This window comes from Tinamus guttatus, unplaced genomic scaffold, assembly GCF_059628265.1.
Source record: "Tinamus guttatus ecotype Peru unplaced genomic scaffold, ASM5962826v1 Tinamus_guttatus_pri_ptg001602l, whole genome shotgun sequence".
Classification (NCBI taxonomy): domain Eukaryota; kingdom Metazoa; phylum Chordata; class Aves; order Tinamiformes; family Tinamidae; genus Tinamus; species Tinamus guttatus.
The window spans coordinates 2,874,795-2,897,046 of record NW_028290136.1 but is presented as its reverse complement, the minus strand read 5'-3'; the positions used below and the strand labels follow the sequence as shown (position 1 = coordinate 2,897,046).

General features: G+C 37.9%; 1 protein-coding gene across 1 annotated transcript in view; it reads right to left on the bottom strand.

The window, feature by feature from the left end:
* The window catches only part of USP25 (ubiquitin specific peptidase 25), an 84,796-nt gene that overhangs the window by 17,607 nt on the left and 44,937 nt on the right, over positions 1 to 22,252 (bottom strand). The window contains 12 exon segments of the mRNA XM_088539336.1: positions 1,276 to 1,473; positions 2,711 to 2,939; positions 6,713 to 6,783; positions 7,485 to 7,693; positions 9,532 to 9,693; positions 10,001 to 10,096; positions 10,945 to 11,072; positions 13,451 to 13,599; positions 15,102 to 15,175; positions 15,888 to 15,964; positions 16,814 to 16,951; positions 21,967 to 22,053. Of these exon segments, the coding sequence (XP_088395462.1) occupies positions 1,276 to 1,473; positions 2,711 to 2,939; positions 6,713 to 6,783; positions 7,485 to 7,693; positions 9,532 to 9,693; positions 10,001 to 10,096; positions 10,945 to 11,072; positions 13,451 to 13,599; positions 15,102 to 15,175; positions 15,888 to 15,964; positions 16,814 to 16,951; positions 21,967 to 22,053 (1,618 nt within the window).

Here is a 22,252-nt window from a genome sequence, read left to right as displayed (position 1 = left end):
TGTTTATCAGTGATAAGACAGAGGACTGAGAACAAAGATGAGATTCTGCTTAGACTTTTAGTAGGACACATGGCCAATATAAGGAATGATCAGCTACTACAGCTCCAAATATATGGAATGATCAGCTACTAGTGCTCCAAGTACATTTAATTTTTCCAAAATAATCTATACATTACTGTATATGTATATACAGTAAAACTATACATAATACAAATACAGTAATGTATTACTGTATTACTATATTATGTATAGTTTTACTGAGGGGGAAATAAAACTGATTGGCATAAACAGTGTTTTATGTTCCACCTACAAAGAAAGGAAAATTACATACATTCGCTTAACATTTTTCATTACTAATAAAAACTAAAACTAGTCTCAAGGCGATTATGAAATCAAAACACAGACAAGTCACACTCCACAGAGTTTGCAAGAAGAAAAATACCATTAAATCACCACAATTTACTTTCTATATTCAGTTTGTAGTGACAGATGGTCAAGTCAAATGTATGTGCAGTCTTAATGACTCAAGCACAACAATGAGAACATCTGGACAGCAGCCTCAATATACAAACCCATTAGGTCCTCTTTGATGTGATGCATGACCAGCCTTTTGCAACGGAGCAAAAGGCAGATGTAACCTAAAGCCTGGCAAGTTCTTCTGCATTGAAGCAGGCGTATTCTCTACGCTGTTTGCCACCGGTCTTCAATAGTTACGGTTCTAACAGCACTGGCTTTCACCATTCCTGTTAAGAGCCATTTGCATGGTTTTAACACCCTTTTTTTAACATGATCATTAATTATTAAGCTCTGTTATTGCTCCTTGTTTTCCACACACCTCACCAAGTTATTCTTCTCTTTAGATCTAAATTCCGTTTTGGATGAAATAAAAAGCTACGTTTTCTACTTAGCCATTCCAAAGAAAGGAACATACATTACTGAAAGGTTAACAAATTCTCAAAACTGACAAGTGAGAACTGTTAATTTTCTGTTAAAGAGGCCACAATTTCCACATTAAAAAAAAAAAGGCATTTTAATTTAGTACCAGCTGAACACAGCTGGGAGTGGTAAAGAAGAATCACCAACTTCTTTAGGTAAAAATTCAAACGCAATAAAAACCAATGGGTTAAGCTTCAAGTGCAGTTATCTTGAGCAAATAAGTTGTAATTCAAGATTACAAAATTTCTTTCTTTTTTTCTTAAGCTGTGAAATAACGTATATACAAACCAATTATTTTTGGTTCTACTCCTTCTACAAAAAGAGTAGAAAACAACTAACCTGGAGCAGGGGAAGGTGCTGGTGCCCTGGGTATCTGAGATAGCAACTTTTCCTGCTGCGCTTTCTGAGCAAGTTCTGCATCCCATTCTTCAAGTTCCTTTTCAAAACGCTTATTGTCTTCCTTGACATAATCCCTCAAATCAGAAGGCAGTGTGTCCATGCCAACAAGCATCTGTCCTGTTTCTTTGTTAAACTCCTCTGTGGTAGCATAGGTTTTTATTTCAGAAGAAGAAAGAATAGGTAAAAAATAAATATATATTGAAAAATAGTGCTCAAATGAATTACTGAAAGCATGCAGTACAACAAGTGTCAAGAACCATATCAAATTTACTGTTTTTATTATCTGTTGGAAACTTTTCTGCTATGGGTATGTATTGTCACTGCTCTTTCAATCTAGATATTATACCTACTTGGGCACCATCGGATCATCATCATTTTGAAAGATAAGCCTTTTTTGAAAGGCCAGGAACATCATATGGTTCTGAACACTTGCAACAAAGGAAAAAGACCCTGTAAGTTTAAATGTACTACTGCATTATAGAATTGGGAACTTCTTCAACTTTCCAGGAGGGAAGAGGAAGGAGAGCGGATCTATGTGCATTTGCAAAGGCAAACGATAGGAATGCCAGCTCCATGAAATAACCTTCATTCTTCCTTTGTGGATAGTCTCAGCAATAGCATTCCAGGTCCTGCGGGCCACATCAGCTGTATTTGTCCCCATCAGCAGGTCTCAACTAGAGTGGCAAAGAAATCCTGCAGGGCTTGTAAGCCCTATGGCTGCAAGTCTGGCAATCCAGCAATGCCAAGGTTAGTAACATGTCACATCTAAAACCAGACAAATGAGATTTCTAGTTTTTTGCCCTGTGAAGAGACAAGCATATGAAGATTTTCACTCAAAGTTCAAAACTTGTTGTTGGATCACTGGTCGTTTACAGAGTCATCCTCTTAGTCACCCTTACTAGGGCTCATGAATCTCACACTAAGAGGCCTTCCCCTCACTCCAAACATTTCCTCAAGAGCATCCTAGTTACCTACAACTTCACGATGTAAAAACAGCTTTCAAACAGTTTCAAATTGTTTTATGTATTTCTTTGGTTAAAGATATGCTTGCTAAGGCTAAGCGATCTATGTTTCAATACTGCATAAAGTGCCACGTTTCCACACTCCCGTAAAGTTTACTAGAGTTGTGAAGTTTGGGCTGGAGGGAGATTTGAGACTATTGTAATTTTAAGAGAGTCATTTTGGCTTTTCCATAGTTCAGTTTTATTCTTCAGAGAACTTTTTTTTTTCCAGTATTTAGGAGTTATCTACCTAAATGTTTCAAAACGGCAACAAATTTTTGCTCTCGTTTGCTCTCTGGAAATCATTCTGAAAGAAGCTCTATCAATACATTTAGCTATTCTCCTTCATGCTGAAAACACATCCATAACATTACCTTGCATCAGGTATTGTTCCTTATCATTGATATACATTAAACAATATGCACTGGCATTCCTGTAACCACCAAAGGAGTCACGTTCCAACTCTTCCCATGTTGATTTTGTCACAGAAATATCATTGTATTTCATCCATCTGTTCTGGTGGTGGTCGTAAATATATGCCCAGTAGTGTCCCGCATTCGCTTGACCTTCATGAACTAACACAGCATGCAATCTATAAGGAACCTAAAAAACACAGTAAAACAAAATGTCAAACGCTCCTTGCATTCAGCATTCAGTTCCTAAAAAGTATCCTAACTATCAAAATAAGTTAAGAGAATCAAAACATGACACAGAGAAATAAAGTTGAGAGAATCAAAACATGACAGAGAGGAGAGAAAAAACAAACATAACAAATATCTACTCTCTTGTTTTTCCTGGTATTTATCCTCTTTTTGTCTTTTCTTAATTTTGTGTTATTCCTACTTTTCTTGTATCTCAATAAAAACTAAAAAAAAAAAAAAAAGGAAAATGTGTGTCAGCCTTTACTGTCACTGATATGTTCCAGTTCTGAAATGGTAAATTATTCCTGAAGTTTGGAAAGGCTTATGTAAATTCAAGGTAATAAACTCAGTGTTTTTTACATCTATGGCCATTAAGCAATTTTATTTATGAAGAAGCTGAGAATTAAATCCTTCTATTTTAAAAAGGGAAAATCCTTAGAAGATCTGCAGAACAAGAATATAACTGTTCACCATCATTCAATAAATCAGGAAAAGCAGTGCTAAGTGTGCAGCAGCACATCTAGGGTCAGCAATGCAAAAAACATTACTGGTGATATCATTTAGTTCACCTCCTAGGAAGGAGGAGGACTAGAATCCTGCTCAAGGTCTTGAAAATTTGAATGCTTAACTAGGATGAAAAACCTGAAATCATCTTTTCTTACTGGCACAATCTGGGCTGCATATATATGGTCTATTTAACAAAACGGGTACTAAACAGCTGTAATCATCACGTACCACCACAATAACTAGTAACCATAAATACGTAGGATATCGATTTGAGAAATTCTTTAGTAGGTATTCTTAACCTGGCTGTTCTCTTTCAGGCTATACACAGCTATCTCAAGATTTTGCAACCTGAACTGTAGAGTCTGCAGCTGCAGTCAGACAGCCACCCCAGGGCCTGACCCTCATGCTCTGCAAGCCTCCCAAGCAGAAGCATTTGCAGGAGAAATCCTCGCAACACCCTGAAGTCTGGGCGCTCCACGGTTCTTACATCTGTTACCAAACCAGGGTGAGAGCCTTCTTAAGAGTGACTGCAAGTCATGTATATGCACATAAATATGCAGAACCTGTGTACACAGATCCTGATTAAAACACAAGTAAATGAAATCTCTTTATACTTCGTAACAAAATTTCCTTACACCTTAAAATAGCTCAGTGCAACACCCCAGGTGATTTAAAATCATTTTATTTAAAACCGTGGCAACTGGGTCAACTTCAAGGCCTTCATCTTTTTTCTCTGGCTCTGGAGAACTGGCAGTCATTTGTATAATCTAAAATTTAACTATTAATCTGTGACTGGAGGGACATAGAACAGTGACAGGTGAATTCAGTGCCAAGAGAGGAGCCTTAAAAATATGCTGCTACCTCAATAGCAGTTAGTGGCACATGGCAACACACTAGGGAAATAGTGAGCATTAAAAATAGTAGCTCACAATTAACTGCTCATAGAACAAAAATGAAACTTCCTCACTTTTTCACTTGTAAGCAAAGAACAGACACAGCAGAGCGAAATGAAAAAGAATAACCACCAAAACCAAAACAAACCTAGTAGAAAAAGTAATGAAAACCTGAAAGGTGTCCATGTAACTATGACATGAATGACACGAAGAGTACTCCTCCATGACACAAAAACTTCAGTCAAGATACTGCATGGATTCACCGCTGATCTGTTCATTAAATTAAACACTCCAGGAAGATTCTGAACAATAAACTTTTAGATTAACAGTACTTTCAAGTGACACTGGTGATATCTTCACTGACTTCATCCCAACTGATAAGTAGTGAACTTGAGTATATACAGCAAACAGTATGAATGCATAGAACTATCAAAGTGCTTTAAGCTAATTGCCACTTTAACAATCCTCTCCAGCATCACAAGTATCCTGGGTCCATTTTTTCCCCTTTCGCTTTCTATGTTAGGGTCTTACAATAACCCTTTACATGGGCTATTACAGAGGTCTCTAAATACAATACACTCTGCTTTCCAAACACAATACATATCTCTCAATGCAAGAGTGAGATCAAGCCATGAAGCTTTTCATTCTCACAGCAACAATAGATACCTCTTATCTCTATTTCTTATCCTACCCAGCAAGCTCATGAAATGAGGAAAAGAGCGGACTCATATAAACAGACAAGGAATTTACTCATTTATGAGGATGAGACAAAATAATGATTTCAAAAATATATTTCACTTGTTGATTTGACAAGGGTTTTATGGAGACCATCATTGCCTTAGAATCAAAACAACACACAATGAATGGCTTATTAGGAGCTTCTTCTGTACTTCCTACCACTTCCTTACAGAACAGTCCTTCCTTCCTTCAGGCAGCCTTTCCTTCCTTCCAGTTTGTAATTTCAGACATGTTCGACGGCTACTTGTCCCTAACCATCAAGGAATACATATCACTACTTCAATTGCAGGCATGGTACAAAAATCCCCTCTACAAGAGTCAATGTGCTATCTTTGCCTTGCTCTGTTGCTGGAATCCTCTATTTCAAAAGTGAATACAAATAAATATATATTCTTCATTAACTAGATCTGTACCAGAAAAAGTGCTGTATTTTATCAAGTGGCCTTTCTCCAGTGTAATATTTGCTCACCAATACTCTAGCCAGCAAGAGGCATTTCCTCCTACAACAAAGAAAGATTATTTGCATGTAAGATCAACTCAAAAGCAGAAAAATTAAGTGCCTTTACCCTGAGTTGCATAACAGTCCAAAAAGATGACTAGCTGCACCCAGCAGTTAAGCCCTCAAATTATTTAATGATGTGCTGTTAGATGGACGTAGCCTGCAGCCTCCCTGCTGCAACACAAGTCTTTGGGGGGAAAAAACGCCTGAAGAAAGTTTAAAGCAAGCCATCCAGGCAACTCCGCCTGAAACTCTTAACATCAGAGCTCAGCTGCCATGAACTATGACAAGCTATGCACAACACCGAAGCGTCCCTCAAGACAGAGCGTAGGCTGAACAGATTCTAATTGAAAGGAAAATATTTCTTCTTGCTAACAGAAAGTAACAGGGGAACAAACTTTAACCCTAAAACTTGCCTAAGGAATTGAACACAAGAATACCACAGAATCCCAGAGTGCAGAGCAAAGCATCCTAACACTGATGTTTAGATTAAAGAACATGGTAATTTTCCAAGAGGATAGCTCAGAGACTTGTTAAAGATTTCATTAGTATTAAATCAAGACAAAATAATTGCTAGAATTGTTAGCTACAAATTTAAAACAGAAGCCTTGAAAATCCTGGGTCTTAATATGGAAGTTGCAAAATGCAATGCAACGATAATAAGCACTAAAATATACAAATAATGGCTTCTTGTATCTAACCTTTTGCCATCTTAAACATCATCAGAATCTATAGTGGTCTGGTCAAATCATGGTGAGGAAATTTTATTGTGCTACACAAAAACTGATGTTCTGCAGTCAAGTAAAACAGCTGATCACAGATTAAAAACTACTGAGCTCTTTGCTACGAAGTCAATTAAATTTACACAAATTGCGCATTAAGCCTGTCTTATGTCACCTGTAAAACACTATAAAGCTGTCTTTCATTTAATTGTGCACAATCAAAAGGTTTGCAAAAGCAGTTATGATTTTTCAGTCAAATTTCTCAAACTGTTTATAATAGCTGGATATTTGCTCTATTTTTATGCAGCTAGGAGTTGCAATAAGAGTGACAAAGAGGATCTATTTTTTGGTTATCTCAGGCAGACAGTTTACTTACTTGGATCATTGTTTTGTCAGAGTACATCAATTCAATTGTCCGATGTATTCTAGATATACTTTCCTGTAAATCTGAAGGAATAATAAAAAAAGTGAAGCCACCCTGTGGTACATTGATACATCTTATTTTTTTCCTTATTAAAAGTTCAAACAAGGGTACATATTTCATTTTACATATTCATTTCATGTACATTTGGTACATCTACTGGTCAAAATCACAAACTTTGTGAAGGAAAAAGCAGAATGATTCATGAGATGATGCAGCTTGCTTGTGGGAGCTCACCCAAACACACCCCAGTGAACCAGCTAATGCTCCTTTACTTCTTAAGAGCAGTATAACAGGTCATAAGCTCTACCAACTGCCAAAAGCCTTTGCTCTGAAATTTTGTCAGTCCTCCCTTACAGAAGGTGGCTATCTTAAACACCCCCCACAGAATACCGAAATACAAAGCAGTCCAAGCCACTTTCACACCAGTCATCCTTGTCAAAAGCTCCTGGCACAGATACCACTTCCACTCTACCTTATTCTAGCCAATGCCTTACTATGTACACAGAAACCCATGCTGAAACATCCCCGTGCGTTACAAGCTCAAAGCCCAGCTTGCATCTTCGTTTTATACACTTCTAATGAACTAAGATATAACTATCGTATAACTAGCTTCCTTTCCTCTGAGTCTGAGATAACACTAATGAAACCACTTGTCTCATGCATACGAACTTCAGGCTATTCCCCACCCTCCCCTCCACTTCCCTTCTCCAACTTGTAGTAATACCTCTGGTGTCATTTTCCACTTCAGTCCTCCAGCGATGCAAACAACCTTCTAGAACAGAAAGCTCTTCCTCAGTGATGTGCCTTGGTGCTGGATGCATCGGCAGATCAGGAGGAATTCGTGATTGTGTGAATGGTTTATGTATTACTGATCTTTGTACAGGAGATGTGCTTGGAATATCTGAAGACGAAGGCCCCTGCGGCTCTATTGTGCTGCATTCAGTCAAAACATGAAACACAGAAGTGAAGTCATCCTGCATACAAACTGAAGTCTGCACAATACAAATAAGCTTTTGCATCTGAACACTGGAATTTTAAAGCTGTTAATTTTCTTCAATGCAATCTAGAAAAGGTACCTATAATATCAGCGTGGAATTATTACACAACTTCTACAACTTCCTGTTGTATTACTTGTTATTATCAGCACCGTAACAACTCTTCATTGCCACAACCAAAGATAAAGGAATCTGAACCAGATCGCTCAAGATTCAGTCTGTTCTAGTTTAAATACTATCCAACACGTTCAAATAACATCACAAAAGCAAGCACTGTGGTTTGACATTCTTTGCCAAACATCAGAGAAAAAAAACTCAGTGCTTTGTCTTATAGTCCATTGATCATAAAATGCACTGAACAAAACTTCTGTGTTTAGTAATAACCTCTCCTGTCTTCCCCTAGCAGACTTCCTTTCTGTGATCACTTACCTACGGCTTATGCTAAAGGAAGGGCAATAATGAAACAACTCTGGTATTTATGCACACTAGAGTTTAGCGCCACACCAGTTAACCTTGTTCTAAACAAGTCTTGCAACCTAAATATCAAAGTAACCAGTTTAGGGGAATTCTACCAGAGCAGGAGAACACTAAAAGCTAAAATCTGCTACCAAGTTTTCTCCTTCCATCATCTACAAGGCCTACAAGCCATCCTATGCATAACATGAATGCAAAGATCCTTCTAACAAGCTACTGTTTATCTACTTTGGGTAGGGCACCCTGATCAACCGGAGGAAACTGCAGTCTTTAGTATCCGGAAAATCCTGAGAACACAGTGCGTTGACAGTGCCACTTCACATAACATACTTTCATACTTTTGTATTTGTAAAGGTTGACAAAACAGTTGTAACACCGACAATTTACAGTATAAACCTCCTATACAGCAGCCTGAACACAGTATAGTACTTTCAATATTGTGGTACAGTCAAACAATGTTATCTTTTAGAGCTTGTCTTTCCTCATCAGTCATCAGTATCTCAACTGGCATTACAACAGTAAGGCATCTGAAAACTTCTACAGGCTTTTTAGACTCATTTACTTCACTTCTCTCTAAAGTACAAAATCTTGACTGGGCCACTATCAAAAGCTTTGATGTAAACGGCTGGTGTCCACACAGCCAAGTCCTATCCTAGTTTATATAGCCGGTAACTCTCCTAATCTCAGTAGCAAGTAAAATAACATTGTTGAACCTCTATCTCCTTGATATGTGGCTATTTGGTATAAAAACAGTCAGAACATTTAGTTCTTGACAATTTCAGACAGCAATTTAAGCTGTAAAGCTGAAATGGAAAAAAATTAACAGATCAGTTCTACACGAGAAGCCACGGGGGTGGCTTTTAAGAGTCCATATTCAGGCTATTGAAAACAACACAGGTCACCTAGAAACAACGACATCACGAGAGGAGCACTGTGTTTATTTGGAACGTAGGTGGCATTTCAAGCAAGTAAGAGACAACGACTTTGTGTTCAGAAAACTAAGCAAGCGCTGACGTCCAATACCACAACGGGCTACGGCCCTCAGCTTGACTTTGAAATTGTTACTCCTTTAAGTTGTTTATAAAATACGCATTTCTATAAGCACGGCAGACATGTTTATACCCCTGCGACGCCAGGCAAGACGCCTGGGAAGCACGCAGAAGCTGCACCCAGGCCCGCGAGGCGACGCCGCGCTTCACGAGCGCCATGAAGGCCGCGCGCCCTCCCGGCCCGCGGGACGCGGAGCGCCCCGGCGGCCCCGCGGCGTCGCTGAGGGGAGGGCCGCGGCGCACGGCGCGTTACCTCGGCGCGCTCGGGGCGGGCGGCGCGCCGCCGGAGGGGCCGCTGGCGTCCAGGTCGTCCACGGGAGACGTGCAGACGGGCTTGCTGGAAGCAAACTCCAGGGCGTACTGCAGCACATCTACCAAGGGGAATCGTTTAGGACCAGAACCATAGCTTAAATATCTGTTAACCACAAAACGTATTAATGCCATGACTCACAGATACAGGAAAAAAAAAAAAAAATAAAAAGAAAAAAAAATGGTTTTCTCGTAGGCTACGGTTAAATAAAATAAACCTTTCCTAATATATTTATTGCATCAAAACTATCACTCTTATACAACCTTCCAAGTAAAACAGTAAAAAAAAAAAATAGAGACAGCAGGGAAATTTAGAACAAGTAACTCCCACACACGGAGTGTATAGGCAAGTTATTTTGTTCTATATAGCCCTCTTTACTTGCATTTACACTGAGAATAGTTATCTATAGTACCGTTCTAATCTCTGTTGTAAAACCGTGAGGTATTCTCTAAGTCTCTTGATTTCATCCCGTTTAATTCTTGTTATTTCTCTGTTTTTGTGCATGTACCTGTAAAACATGAAAGCCAGAAAGACAGGTCAGCCCCTGGTATATAACTCCAACACTGAAGTCTGCACCCATCAGCCATGGCATTTACTGCCAATAGAAACCTCACACTCTCTAGAATCTGATTTATTTCATCTACAAGACATTAAGCTGTAAAACAAAACAAAGAAAACAGTAAACCCATAAATCCCTCTCCCATAACTTCCAGATGATGGAAGGAACATTAACCCTATACTTCACCCCAGTTTTAAAAAGTTTTGTTCATATCATGGATGTCTCTTTCAAATCTGTATGGAAACAGCTATCAGGAGTCTTCTAAATAAGGTGTTTTTTCCAGCATCCAAGTAGCAACACTCCTATTTCATGGCTCACAATAAACACTCAGTATTTAACTCAAGTCCATGATGATATTTCGCCTCTGCACATAAACAGCATTTATTGATGTTGAGAATCTATATGCTGTTTCAAGTTATCTTCATTCAAACCATGCAGCGTGCCTGAAACACCATGGAATACGAGACTTCTCTACCTCTTTCCCAGATGGACAATAAACACACCTTGAAAGCCAGTGTAAGCTTTCAAGACATTTTGCCTATGTATACAACTAGCTAGCAATAAGCTCTGTTGAGGACTGAATTCTAAGCAGGTTTTTGCACAAAGGAGCAGCATACCTGAAACTGTAATTTCATTTTCTGAAACAGTCACTGAAACCCATAAAATTACATCTAGTCCAGCTAGAATAGAAATTTACTGTGATTTCAGTCAGTGTCAGATGCACTAGCGATTCTACCAAATTGATGAGATTTAATTTATATTCATACCAGGGCTTTGCTGACAATATTATACTGTACCTGTCCAGATATAAAATTGGAGGAAATTCTAATTTGTTGTGTATCTTCTCTGGTCTCCCCAAAGCCTGATTAAACTCAAATCTTGAGAGCTCGAAAGTTAAGACAGGAGGAAGTTCAGTGAACCAGTGCTGAACAAAAGAAAAAAAGGACAGAAAACCCCGCAGTGAATGCCTGTAAATACCAGAATTTCAGACATAGCAGCATCACTCTTGCATACCAACAGCTGTGTGAGAAATTGGTTTTAAGACAGTGAGGCAGCATAAGCTTTCCAAAGTTCTCATCTTCCAGCTTCCCTGCAAAACATCACCATTTGCTTCCCTCACACTGCAGCAGAGCACTGCACATCATGAAGAGGATAAAACAGGCCCCATCTCCTCTAGCTTCTTCCTTTCACATTTGCCTTGCTCTATTTGAAAGCGGCCGCATCTATGGATCATGGACCTCATCCTTCCTTCAATTTGGCTTTAAGTTTCTTCGGGCAGGGAGTGTCTCTCTGCTGTGTGCATGCTGACATCCTACTCTGTGGCTAGGACTTTTGCAATAACAAATAGAATGACAAAGCCAACTAAACACACAATTAAAAGCAGTGCATGAGAACAAGAAGAAAAGGAATGTAATTTATTGGATAAGATGGATCCCCCCAGCCATCAGTACACCAGCACTATCTGATATCTGCCCTAGCACAAATGCCACGAGCAGTCTTTGTTTGGAAGACAAAGACTTTGTACAAAGTGTAAGAAATACAGCTTTCTTCAGTAATTCCAGATCTTCCAAAGCACGGTAGCATTTCTGGGGCATTAACATTTAATCAAAACTACCAACCGCAGCAGCAGGCATAAATTAATTTCTGAAGTCCAGGGAAATATTACTTATTTTCTGGGCACAACAGTAATTTTACCATTGTGTGTTTTTGGACTAGGACTTAATGCATTAACTTTCTAATTTTGCCACCATTGTCTCTGTGTTATATGGCTATTTCACTTCCATATTCACAGGCAAAGAAGCTGAACTGATTAAAATCCAGACAGCTTCACAGAATTCAAAGCTCAGTGCTATAGAAGAGCAAATGTTTATCCATTTCCTGTAGCTTTCCACTATTGTAGTTTCAAAAAAACGTCCGTCAAATAGGAAAAAAAAAAAACCCACAAGTCTGACATTTCTAATCAAGAATTTATAGTTGAACTGACGTATTATGCATGAATGGACACGAGTTTTAACTACAATCTTCAGTCTGTAAGATGGAACAATTTTGCTTTCATGGTGCTACATACAAGATTACATATTGCATAAAGGTACCATACTTTGAATTGCACCAAGATATTAAGGTGTTTTTTTTTCACTTCTCATTATATTTCAGAAAACATGCTCATTGCGATAAATTATTTACATAGATGCTGTATTAAAACAAACATATATATATACAAACACGCACAAACACACAATTTGGCTGATTATTATTTGATAAAAAAATAGCTAACCAGAAAAATGCATTGCAAAAAATATATATAAACCTTTTGCTGAGCACACAAAATTGGAAATATAACTTCAAATTAGAGGATGACTTCAGTATGCTTCACTAGGCTTAGTAATTAAACACCAATATCTATGTTGATATGATGAAAAGAAGCAGAATTTTATTATTGCAAAAGACTGGCACCAAGAAAGAAACTATATCTAAACTGTTTGTTCAGGTAGAACACACCTTGCAGGATTTCACAGCTTAAAGTACTTGTGATGAAACATGCAGGACTGCCTAAAGGACAAGGAGTTCAGCCTTTAGGGGCAATGGCAATGACGGTATTTCCCCACCAGCGGCCTGCAGATCATCGCTCCAAAGAGCCCTGCCACCAAGAAACGGTGGGAACGAGAGGAGGGCTCTGAGGGAAGGGCCAGGGCCGCAGCTCGGCAGCCCGGCGCGGCAGGCGCGCGTGCCAGGAGGCGCCGCGGGGCCCAACTGCCGCAGGCCGCCACCGCCGCGGCCTCCCTCACATCAACCGGCTGCACCGGGCGGGAAGCAGCCGGGGCCGCTCACTGGGAGCGCTTCACCCGGCCGGCTTTTAGCCAGCACTAACTTTGTAACTTATGAAGAGCGCAAAAAGGGGTCAGTGGATACTTCAAGAAGGGTAATAGTCCCCTAAAATTAACAATCCAAATATGCCAGCCATTAGGCCCTGTAGAACAGCAGTGAACAGTTGTTACCTAAAAGGGAACAAACCAAAAAAAAAACCCAACAGCTTGCTGTTTCCTCAGGAAATAGTTCAGTATGGCCTGGGATCTGAATTTAATGGGAACACTTCCAATAAATTCGGCATTCTTTGGACACTGCACACCAGTGTTTCTCCAAACTTGTGGCCACGCTCACTGCTATCAAGACGTTCACTTCTGGCAGCACTGAGTACATCAACAGCAGCTCATAAGACCTTGAGCACAGCATCCCGTAGACTATAAAATCCCAATCAAAAGTTAAGAGTGCCCAGAGAGAAGCCCCCAGGAGCATTTAACTCACCTCCTGGCCAGACTTGGCAGAGTTTTCTGAATGGAGAGATTCAATTTCCCCTTCAATCATTGCAGCTTCTAGGCACTCGTGCAGATCTTTAAAGCCATTCACCTGGAGTGGATACTGGCCAAACATTTCTGTGTTTTCAAATTTTTTACCTTCATGTGAGAGATTAAACAGACAAGGGTTTAGGCACATACATTTAATCTAACAAAAACCTAGTATACATGAACTAGTGTTTGGAGTGATATTCCCATTTACACACCCACGATGATGCACATGAAAACAAGGTATTAGGAAAAAGTAGCTTGAACACAATATTGAAATATTGAAAATGACTACACTTTCCTCTTCAGCTCATCTCTATGTTGTTTTTACATTTTCCACTCACAAGCAACACTCAAAATGATACAGGACTACAGATGTATGGGATATTTTACACATGCAGAAGCATGTGTAAAACTCCTCTTCCAGATAACAGCTCAGTAATACAACCCTGCTCAGAAACAACAAAGCCAGTGGAACTGCTACTAAGAGACAACCTCTATTAAGGGACAACCCTTTGTATACGTGTACTTGCATAATTAAACCATAGAAAAGAATGATCGGGATTTCTGTCTGAAAACAACACTGCCATTTAATAATAGTGTATAGACAGAAGCTCAGGCATAGGCAGAAAAATGGCCAAGAGGCAATTTCAATGTACAATTTTTATCTATTTCTTCCTGAAGTCAGACGCAAGCCTCACATGAGCCAGTTCCTTTCATTGTTGTTTTCTTTTCTTTTTTTGTTTATACATTTCCTTAGTTTAGATTTGAGAATGTAAATGATAATAGTACCCCACTGAAAAGAAGGGAGAGAATATTCCAGCTCTTAGCAACGAATCTGGAGAATGATTTTCAAATATGACAACAAGGCATTTGATACAGTGTTCCAGGCTAAGGAACAATCTTTTAAGATTATAGGTGCTTCATTCAAAATTATCCTGGGATTCATTCACTCTTGGGAAAAGGGCAGAACCAGCAACATTTAAAATATTTCCACAAAAGCCAGCTGCCTGGAAATAAGAGAATGCTCCAGTTTCACCAATCTGCTAATTCCATGCAGATAAGAACAGGAAGTTTCCTGTAAAGTCCCTTCTTCCTTAGCACTCCCTGCTTCTGTCTTGTGCTTGTTATTTTAAAGGAAAAGTGTTTTCAAAAGGATGAATTAGCCACAGCAGAAACTGTATAACAAAATGCAGTAAATTAAATTTTAAAGCTTGTGTTAAAGCTGATTGAAAGAGTGCACATGAGACACTATCTCACTGAAAAATAGTAACTTTGCCTTCTGTACACTATTAACAAATAGTGGCAAAAAACCACATTGTTAACTATTTCTTAATGTACACTTTTGCCAGCATCTTACCCTAACCTCACTTAAGGACATACATGCAATTTCTGAAAGCTATCAGAACAGTCTTTCCGGATCACTGAAACTCACCACATTTACCTACAGCCTCATATTCTCAGGACAAACTTTTTGTCACAGGCTGAATATGAATTCTTAAAGTATATATCTGCAGACAGTTGAGATGTTAAAACTGCATCATTCAGTTCTGCACCCAGGCAAGCACTGAACAGATACTAAAACAGAAGGCCAAGTAAATCCAGGTGCATACCTTCAAGTACACCCACGGCTAGAAATCGTCCATAAAACAACTCTACCATTGGGTTCTTTGGCTTCTCTCCATCCCTGGAAACATGAACTGTGTTACTGTTAAGATCAAGCACAAAGCCACAAGCCTCTACCATATATAACCAGAACATTATGGAAATGCTGCTCATCTTGTTAAATGTTAAATTTCGTACTTTCTTCTAATGACAGTAATTCACATATTTGCAATGATAAAAGATATATTCTGAAAAATAAGTTTCTCAAGTATTTCATTCTAGTAGTTATATACGCACTGAATTCAAAATAAACATTCAAGTGGTTATATCGTAGGTGTCCGTAATAAAAACTATTTCCTCCAACACTCCAAAAACAACTGCATATTCAAAAGGCAGTTTGCAGATGTTCGCCTACACAAACAATGAACATTTATTTTCTGAGAAGAAAAACGGAAGCAAGGTGTAGAAATATTTAAGCTGTGGCACTGAGGAACAAAACTTCACTCAAATAAGAAAAAGCCTAGCAGATTACTCTCAATTCCCATCTTTACTATCCATTACTTTGGACGTCATTCAACAAAATTTCCAAAATGAAACAAGGAGGTGGAAGAAGACAATTCACAGAAAATTAAAGGTAACAGCATATATGGAAAAATATGCCAACTGAAACAAGTTACAGAGTTTGATCTGTTTCAGTCTTTCAATGAGAAGTTTACGGTTGTTTGGTTTGCTTTTTCTTATCAAAATGTTTAATTGTCAGAAATGTTTGACAGATGTGGAAAAAACAGTCTTACCTCTCTTCTTCGGCTTTAATCTGGAAGGCATCTTCTAACCAATCTAATAATTTGTGTGTAAATTCACTAACATCTTGCTGTTGGAAAATACAAAATCATCACTACAGGTTCACATATATCACAGAAAACAATGGGGTGTCACCTAAAGTCACGCTTTGTTTAAGACTACGCCATGCTATTTTTCATGGGTGGCTCTTGGAGCAGATTAATGTTCCTCAGACATTGCACTGCCCTGTGGCCCTCAATATTTTGGCTCAACTTTCATACTCTGGCAATCCAAGGGCATCTTATGCACCCCCTTGTTCAAACCCTTTGGTATTTAACGGGTAGTGATTGGTTTACTTTCACAGAGCACATGTTGTTGTAATTAAATACCTTAACCACATAACCTCATGTGGGAAAACTAAAGCATCTGAAGAAACAGAGCGTTTCTCATAAAAGCATTTAGGTTCACTCTCCAAATATGAGTACAGAGACTGTCTAAATGAGTATCTAGATAAGCAAATAGTATATTTTTAATATACAGCCCTGGATGTACTCCTTTCAGATCAGAAGAATAAACCTCATTCAAAAGCTTAGTGACTTAGAAGATAAAATAAACCTCGAAAGCAATAGTTTGAAACTATTAATGTAAGTGTATTTCAACTTTAAAAGTTGAAAACCTTTTTCAAAAATTAGGTTAGTTTACTTTGAGGCTTCTAAAGTAATATAAAGAATTGTACCATGGTAGGCCTACTCTCTGGAATTAATATTTGTGTATAGAAGTCACATAATATTATAGGAAAAAAATAAAGATTGATAATTAGAAGTTTCTTAGCAACACCTGGGGAAATTTTGGAATTTGATTGTCCATTTTAAGTATTTCTCATTATTTGAAGACCCTAAGAAAGCATGTTTCAACTTGAATAAAAATACATAAGAATTACCTGCTGGGAATCATTTGATTTAAAAGCATCTTTAAGGATTTCAACCGCTCTCGATGGGTCTACATATTTTCTCTTTGAACCAACTAGAAGTGCAAACAGGTACCTCAATTCACGCATGAAAGGCAGATTCCTATGTTCCTGCATTTGAAGAAGAATTAAAAATATTTAACAAATTGAAAACAAAAGTATACTTTATAGAAAGTTTACCAAATGAACTAAACATAACATTCATAAAAATCATTATAGAAATATGTAGATTTACCTGTAGCTCTATTAAGGTCGTTGTGCATGCCTTTTAATTATAAATTTTACAAAACGAGGTGCTTTTCTAAAATACTATGAAAATGAAGTTACATTTCAGAAACTGAAAGCTCCCTAAAACTGTGCATAGATACGTTTGTCTGACTTGGAATAAGGCTGAATGGACAAGTGGTGACAGTACAGAGCTGTATTTAACACAGGACAGTTACACCCAAGACTTTCTATTCAGCATTACACACCCAGGGCCCATATTCTTGTCTCTGTTGGGCTGGTGTCCCTGATTCTGCTTGTCACTTGTCATCAAGCTTATTTGGAAACCACTAATAAAGTGAAAGATGAGGTAAACATCCAACAACAACCAACTTTGGAGACAGAGAGCAAAAAGAGGAGATATTCCCTTACCCTGATAATTGCATACAGAATTTATTCCAGTTTTATTAAAAAAAAAAAAGTCCATGAAATCCTTCGTAGCATCTCACTACACATCAAGCATTAACTACTCCTACATGAACCACACGAATCTGATTGATAGAGTAAAAGTTAAGCAGGTGGGTTGGCTAAATGATGATGAGGTAAAGTTACCTACAATTACTGTGCACCTCTGAAACTGAAGAAAAGTAATTTCCAAGAGGGATCCATTACTAAAAATAATATGAAAAAGAAGATGAGATATAAAAAATAGCCTGTTAATATTATTTAATGTGAGAAAACAGAAAGAAAACAGCATATAGCCCTACCAGTAAGTACGTTCAGAAAGGCTTTACAAAGCCTTAAGTAATACTCTGGAATATTTTGTACTAGTTTTATTGAAGCTGCTATCCCTTTATGCTTCTGGGAGAACTGATGTTAAACCTACTCTCTTCCTAGCACATTTCTAAATTCATTTTTCACTGAAGACTCTCCATTTACAAAGTGTAAACAGATTATTATTTCTATTGACAGAAGCGAGAAAAACAATCTGCTTTCCAGTCTACCTATTTTCTTGAGTATAGCTCATGGAGAATAGAGTTCTTTTTTTGCCTTCCAGAAGAAAGACAAAAGAAATACTTCCTGCCTACACAGTGAAAAGCAAATAAACGGAAGCACAAGCAGTCAGCATCAGAGATTAGACCACATATTAGAACTGCTGTAAAGACAGAGCATCTCCCTTACTCCTGAGCACAGAGTTGCCACATACTTGGCAACATATGGCCATGCAATACACACTTGTATTTAGAACAATAAAATATCACTGAAATGCAGCACAGATGTCAGGTGCTGGTCAAACTAGTATTACTTGGTGATAAACTATTGCATAAGCTGATTGAAGCATTGACTTCAGTCTATCTTATGGAATTATATAGAGCAAGTGTAAAGCACTTTATATAATGTTTGTTTTACTTTGGGTTTAAAAAGCATGCTTAGCGAAATGGTATATGTTCTGCCTAATACCTAAAATCTACTTCTACTCATGTAAATTCCCAAGAAATTTTACTTGCTCTTCTGGTCCATCTTGCAAAACACCTACCAGTTATCACCTACGTTCACAAAATCCAAAACAGCTGAAGACTTAATCTAATTTCATCTTAATTCAGCATTAAATCAAGACTAACATTAATCTTCTATTTACGTCCTTCAAGCAACTTTAAACAATAAAATGAGGAAACAAATTGCAAGAGTGATTTTTCTTATTATTTCCATCAAGTGATCTAGCAGAGATTAACTGTTTCAAGTTTTAAATATAAGTGATTCCATACAAGTGATTACCTATTCATGTGCATAATACACATGTTCATCCGGAGAACACTCTAGATCATTCTCCTTTTTTGAAATCTGAAGTACACAGTAAACAACCATTACTGTATTACTTATACTAACTTACAATGCTAATGTAGCCAAGTTTTAGGCACACTTTTAGCTTTAGGATGAACAATTGCTCACTGATTTCAGTAGGATTGCTCAGAACAAGCCTCTCTATAAACTGAATAAAAGTTCTCTGCATCTGAAAAAAAAAAAACAGTCTTTGTGGTGTTTTTATCTTTTTTTGAGAAAACTCTATTTAGTGCATTGGTTATGATTACACCAGAATCTGTAGGCACTACCACAGGAAACAGTAATTACGAATAAACAAAGCCTAAAAAGTTAAAATAGACATGAGCTAGTCCACAAGAAAATATGCAGAAGTCCCCAAAGGACATGCACATTAGAACGAGGAATTAGCAAAAGTAACTGCAGCTCTCAGTTTTAAAGCTCACTATATGTACGACAAACAGTTTAAAAAAAGAGCCAATCTTGAAATAAAAAGTGCTTTAGAAGCTAAACCTAAAATGTTCTATATTTTATGGCTTATCCTGCCTGCATAACCAATCTCTTAATACACTGATGTAGGAATAATTATTATTTTAGAGATGCTTCTGAAGCAACCTGCATATTTGGTGCATAGCAAACATTCATTACCAGTCGCTATCCCAGAACAGGGACACAGCAGTCACGCCGAAACAGAGGGAACGTTGTGCTAACCTGCAGCCTTCCATCCACTTTCTGTGGCAATAACAGGAATATCTTTTGTTGAAGATATTGTCTGAAATAAATATTTACCTTGTCCAGCAAAACAGACCTGTTCATACAACAGCATGGGAGAATTCCAGGTCACTTGCTCCCGTAAAGGAGCTGCCCTTGCTTGTTCTAGGCAGTGTAACTTTAGCGGAGCAAACAGGCTGCCACAACTAAAGAAAACACCTTTTGTTCTCCAGAGGAAAGTTGGAGGAGAAATTAGGGAAGGAAAAGGAGTCTCAAGGAGGAAGTTGGGGCAGGGAGAAGATTTCAGGCTGCAAAATATATACTTGAGTTTGAATTCAAGAATAGCAAAGTTCAATTAGATGAGACAAGTAGGTTTTTAAGAAGTCAAAATTGATGCCAATGACTTTCAGACAAGATTTTTTACATTCTAAATTATTAATCATTGAATTCAATATATTGATTGGAAAGGCGAAAAAGATTACATCATGCAATATTCCCATTCCCTCAAGTACAACCACATGCTTTATTTCCACATTGAGAGACTGTCATGATCTTAGCACCAACTCTGCCTTCCATCCAGTGGAAGAAGAAATGGATATATATCCAGAACCTGAAAATCTGAGGTTATAAAAAACAAGTCTTTATTAGCACAAAAAAAAAAAAAATCTGATCATAGCTCATGTCAGTTGCATCCTGCATTTAATAGTGGTTTAAAAATGGATGGAGGTAAATTCCAGGGCTTTTTTTTGTTACCTGGCAATTACAGCTTTACATTAATTTGTCCCTAGTGATTTTCACTCCATAAAGAAATAAAAGCACCGTATTTGGGAGTGTTCATATTTATTTGTTGAATTTGACAAAATTCTAAGTAGTGAAGCATTCTCTTTTTCTGAATTCTCCACAAAATATATTTCAACACAAATCTAGGCTTTTCAGGGAGTGCACAGGTTTAACATGTCATTCAATTTTGAAATTTAACATTAGATACAAAGTTAACATTATCTACTGTTAATCTAATATCTAACAATAGAGGCTACAAACCGCTGCAGAAAAAAATCTTCATAGCAGGCTTGTAGAAAACAAGGTTCCTACCCAAATCTGCATAAGCGTGGACCATGTCACACTATTTCAAACAGCCTTAAAAAAACAGCCATGGCCAGAATTTCTAAGAAACAGTAGTTTACAAGTGTAAAAGGCAGGAGGCTGCCAGCGCCAATGCCTGGGCAAGCAGTTTTACCAAGACAAACATCTTGCTGCTCTCTATTTTGTATCGCCTCTTAGATTTCAACTACTTCTCAAACCTGAAAGCCCTGAAACTAGGGCCAAGTCCTTGTGGATGTTACTAGAACTAATCATAAAACAAATACTGAAATGCTGAGTGGAAAGATAATTCCCCTATGTGGCACATTCCTTGAGGTTTCAAAAACAGACACTGCCTTCCATTTCTTTTGTCTTTTTTACCTAAAGCTCTTATTTTTGGTATTGAATGTTCCATTCAAATCTGAAGTGCCAAAAGGTGAGCACAGGCTCACAACACATTCTGCTTTCTAAAATTTGAAAGGAAGGCACAAAAAGCAATAACCTAATTCACTGCTAACATGATAGAATAGGGGCATCAAATGTCTACTACATTTACCCATTTACCACATTGCCTACCATTTATCACATTTTGAGGTCTACCAAAGTACCTCCACACATCCTTTCTCAGGAGGCGTTTGTGAAGATAGAAAATTCGGTCTCTTTTGCCCCTCAGTTAATGACCATTCCCCCCTCATTCATCTGAGTTCACAAGAAATATGAGACAAGTGATCCCCTCCACACACCCAATCGTGGAGAATAAATGTGGGGAAAATTTATGCTTGGCTCATTAGGCAGCCAAAAGAGACAAGCTAGTAACAGAAAGCTTAATCTGAGATCATGAGCTGCAAGCAATCAACGTCTCCCCCAAAACCAGAGAAGCGGCCAAGCCAGCACAAACAGTGTTGCTGGCAAAGCCACGCTGATCAAAAATATATGGGGTAACAGAAGAACATGTCTGTAACTGCACAGTGTGAGGGGACTAGAACAAAACATGGTTGCTTATGTGAATTACATTCATATTAGAAATGCTTTCCCACTAAAGTCAGTGCTGCTACAGCTGTGTTAGCAAACCCCTTCCATTGGATCTGGCCTAAGCAGCTGAACTGGGATCAAACTTCGGATGACTTAACGCCTTCTCTGTACTCTACTGTAAGACTAAAATACATTTTATACCCGAGAAGTGGAACGAAGCTCAGGGAAACATTAACTGGCACCTGTAAAACTTGTGTTACTTTGAAATAGAAAGCAGTGTAAAATTCTATTACAATACAGAAATGCCCTTAACCACTACAGAAGTTAGTTTCTAATTTTACCTTTTGGTTTCGGGGCAAATCTTGAGCATTTGCAGGAGCATTGAAATTCAAAACTAGTCTTCGAAACTCCAGAAGGTTAAATAATGACTGGAAAGGAAAAAAAAAAAAGTTTAAACACTTCTGCAAGAAAAAAAAATCTAAATGCACCTTAGTAAAATAAATGTAAACATAAGTAATGCTAAAGTTTCATTTAGAAGCTACATTATTTCACTTAAATTTGCTTAATGTATTTTCAATAGAGGACAATTATGTTTTGTCAAGAAAATGGCATAACTAAAAAATAGCT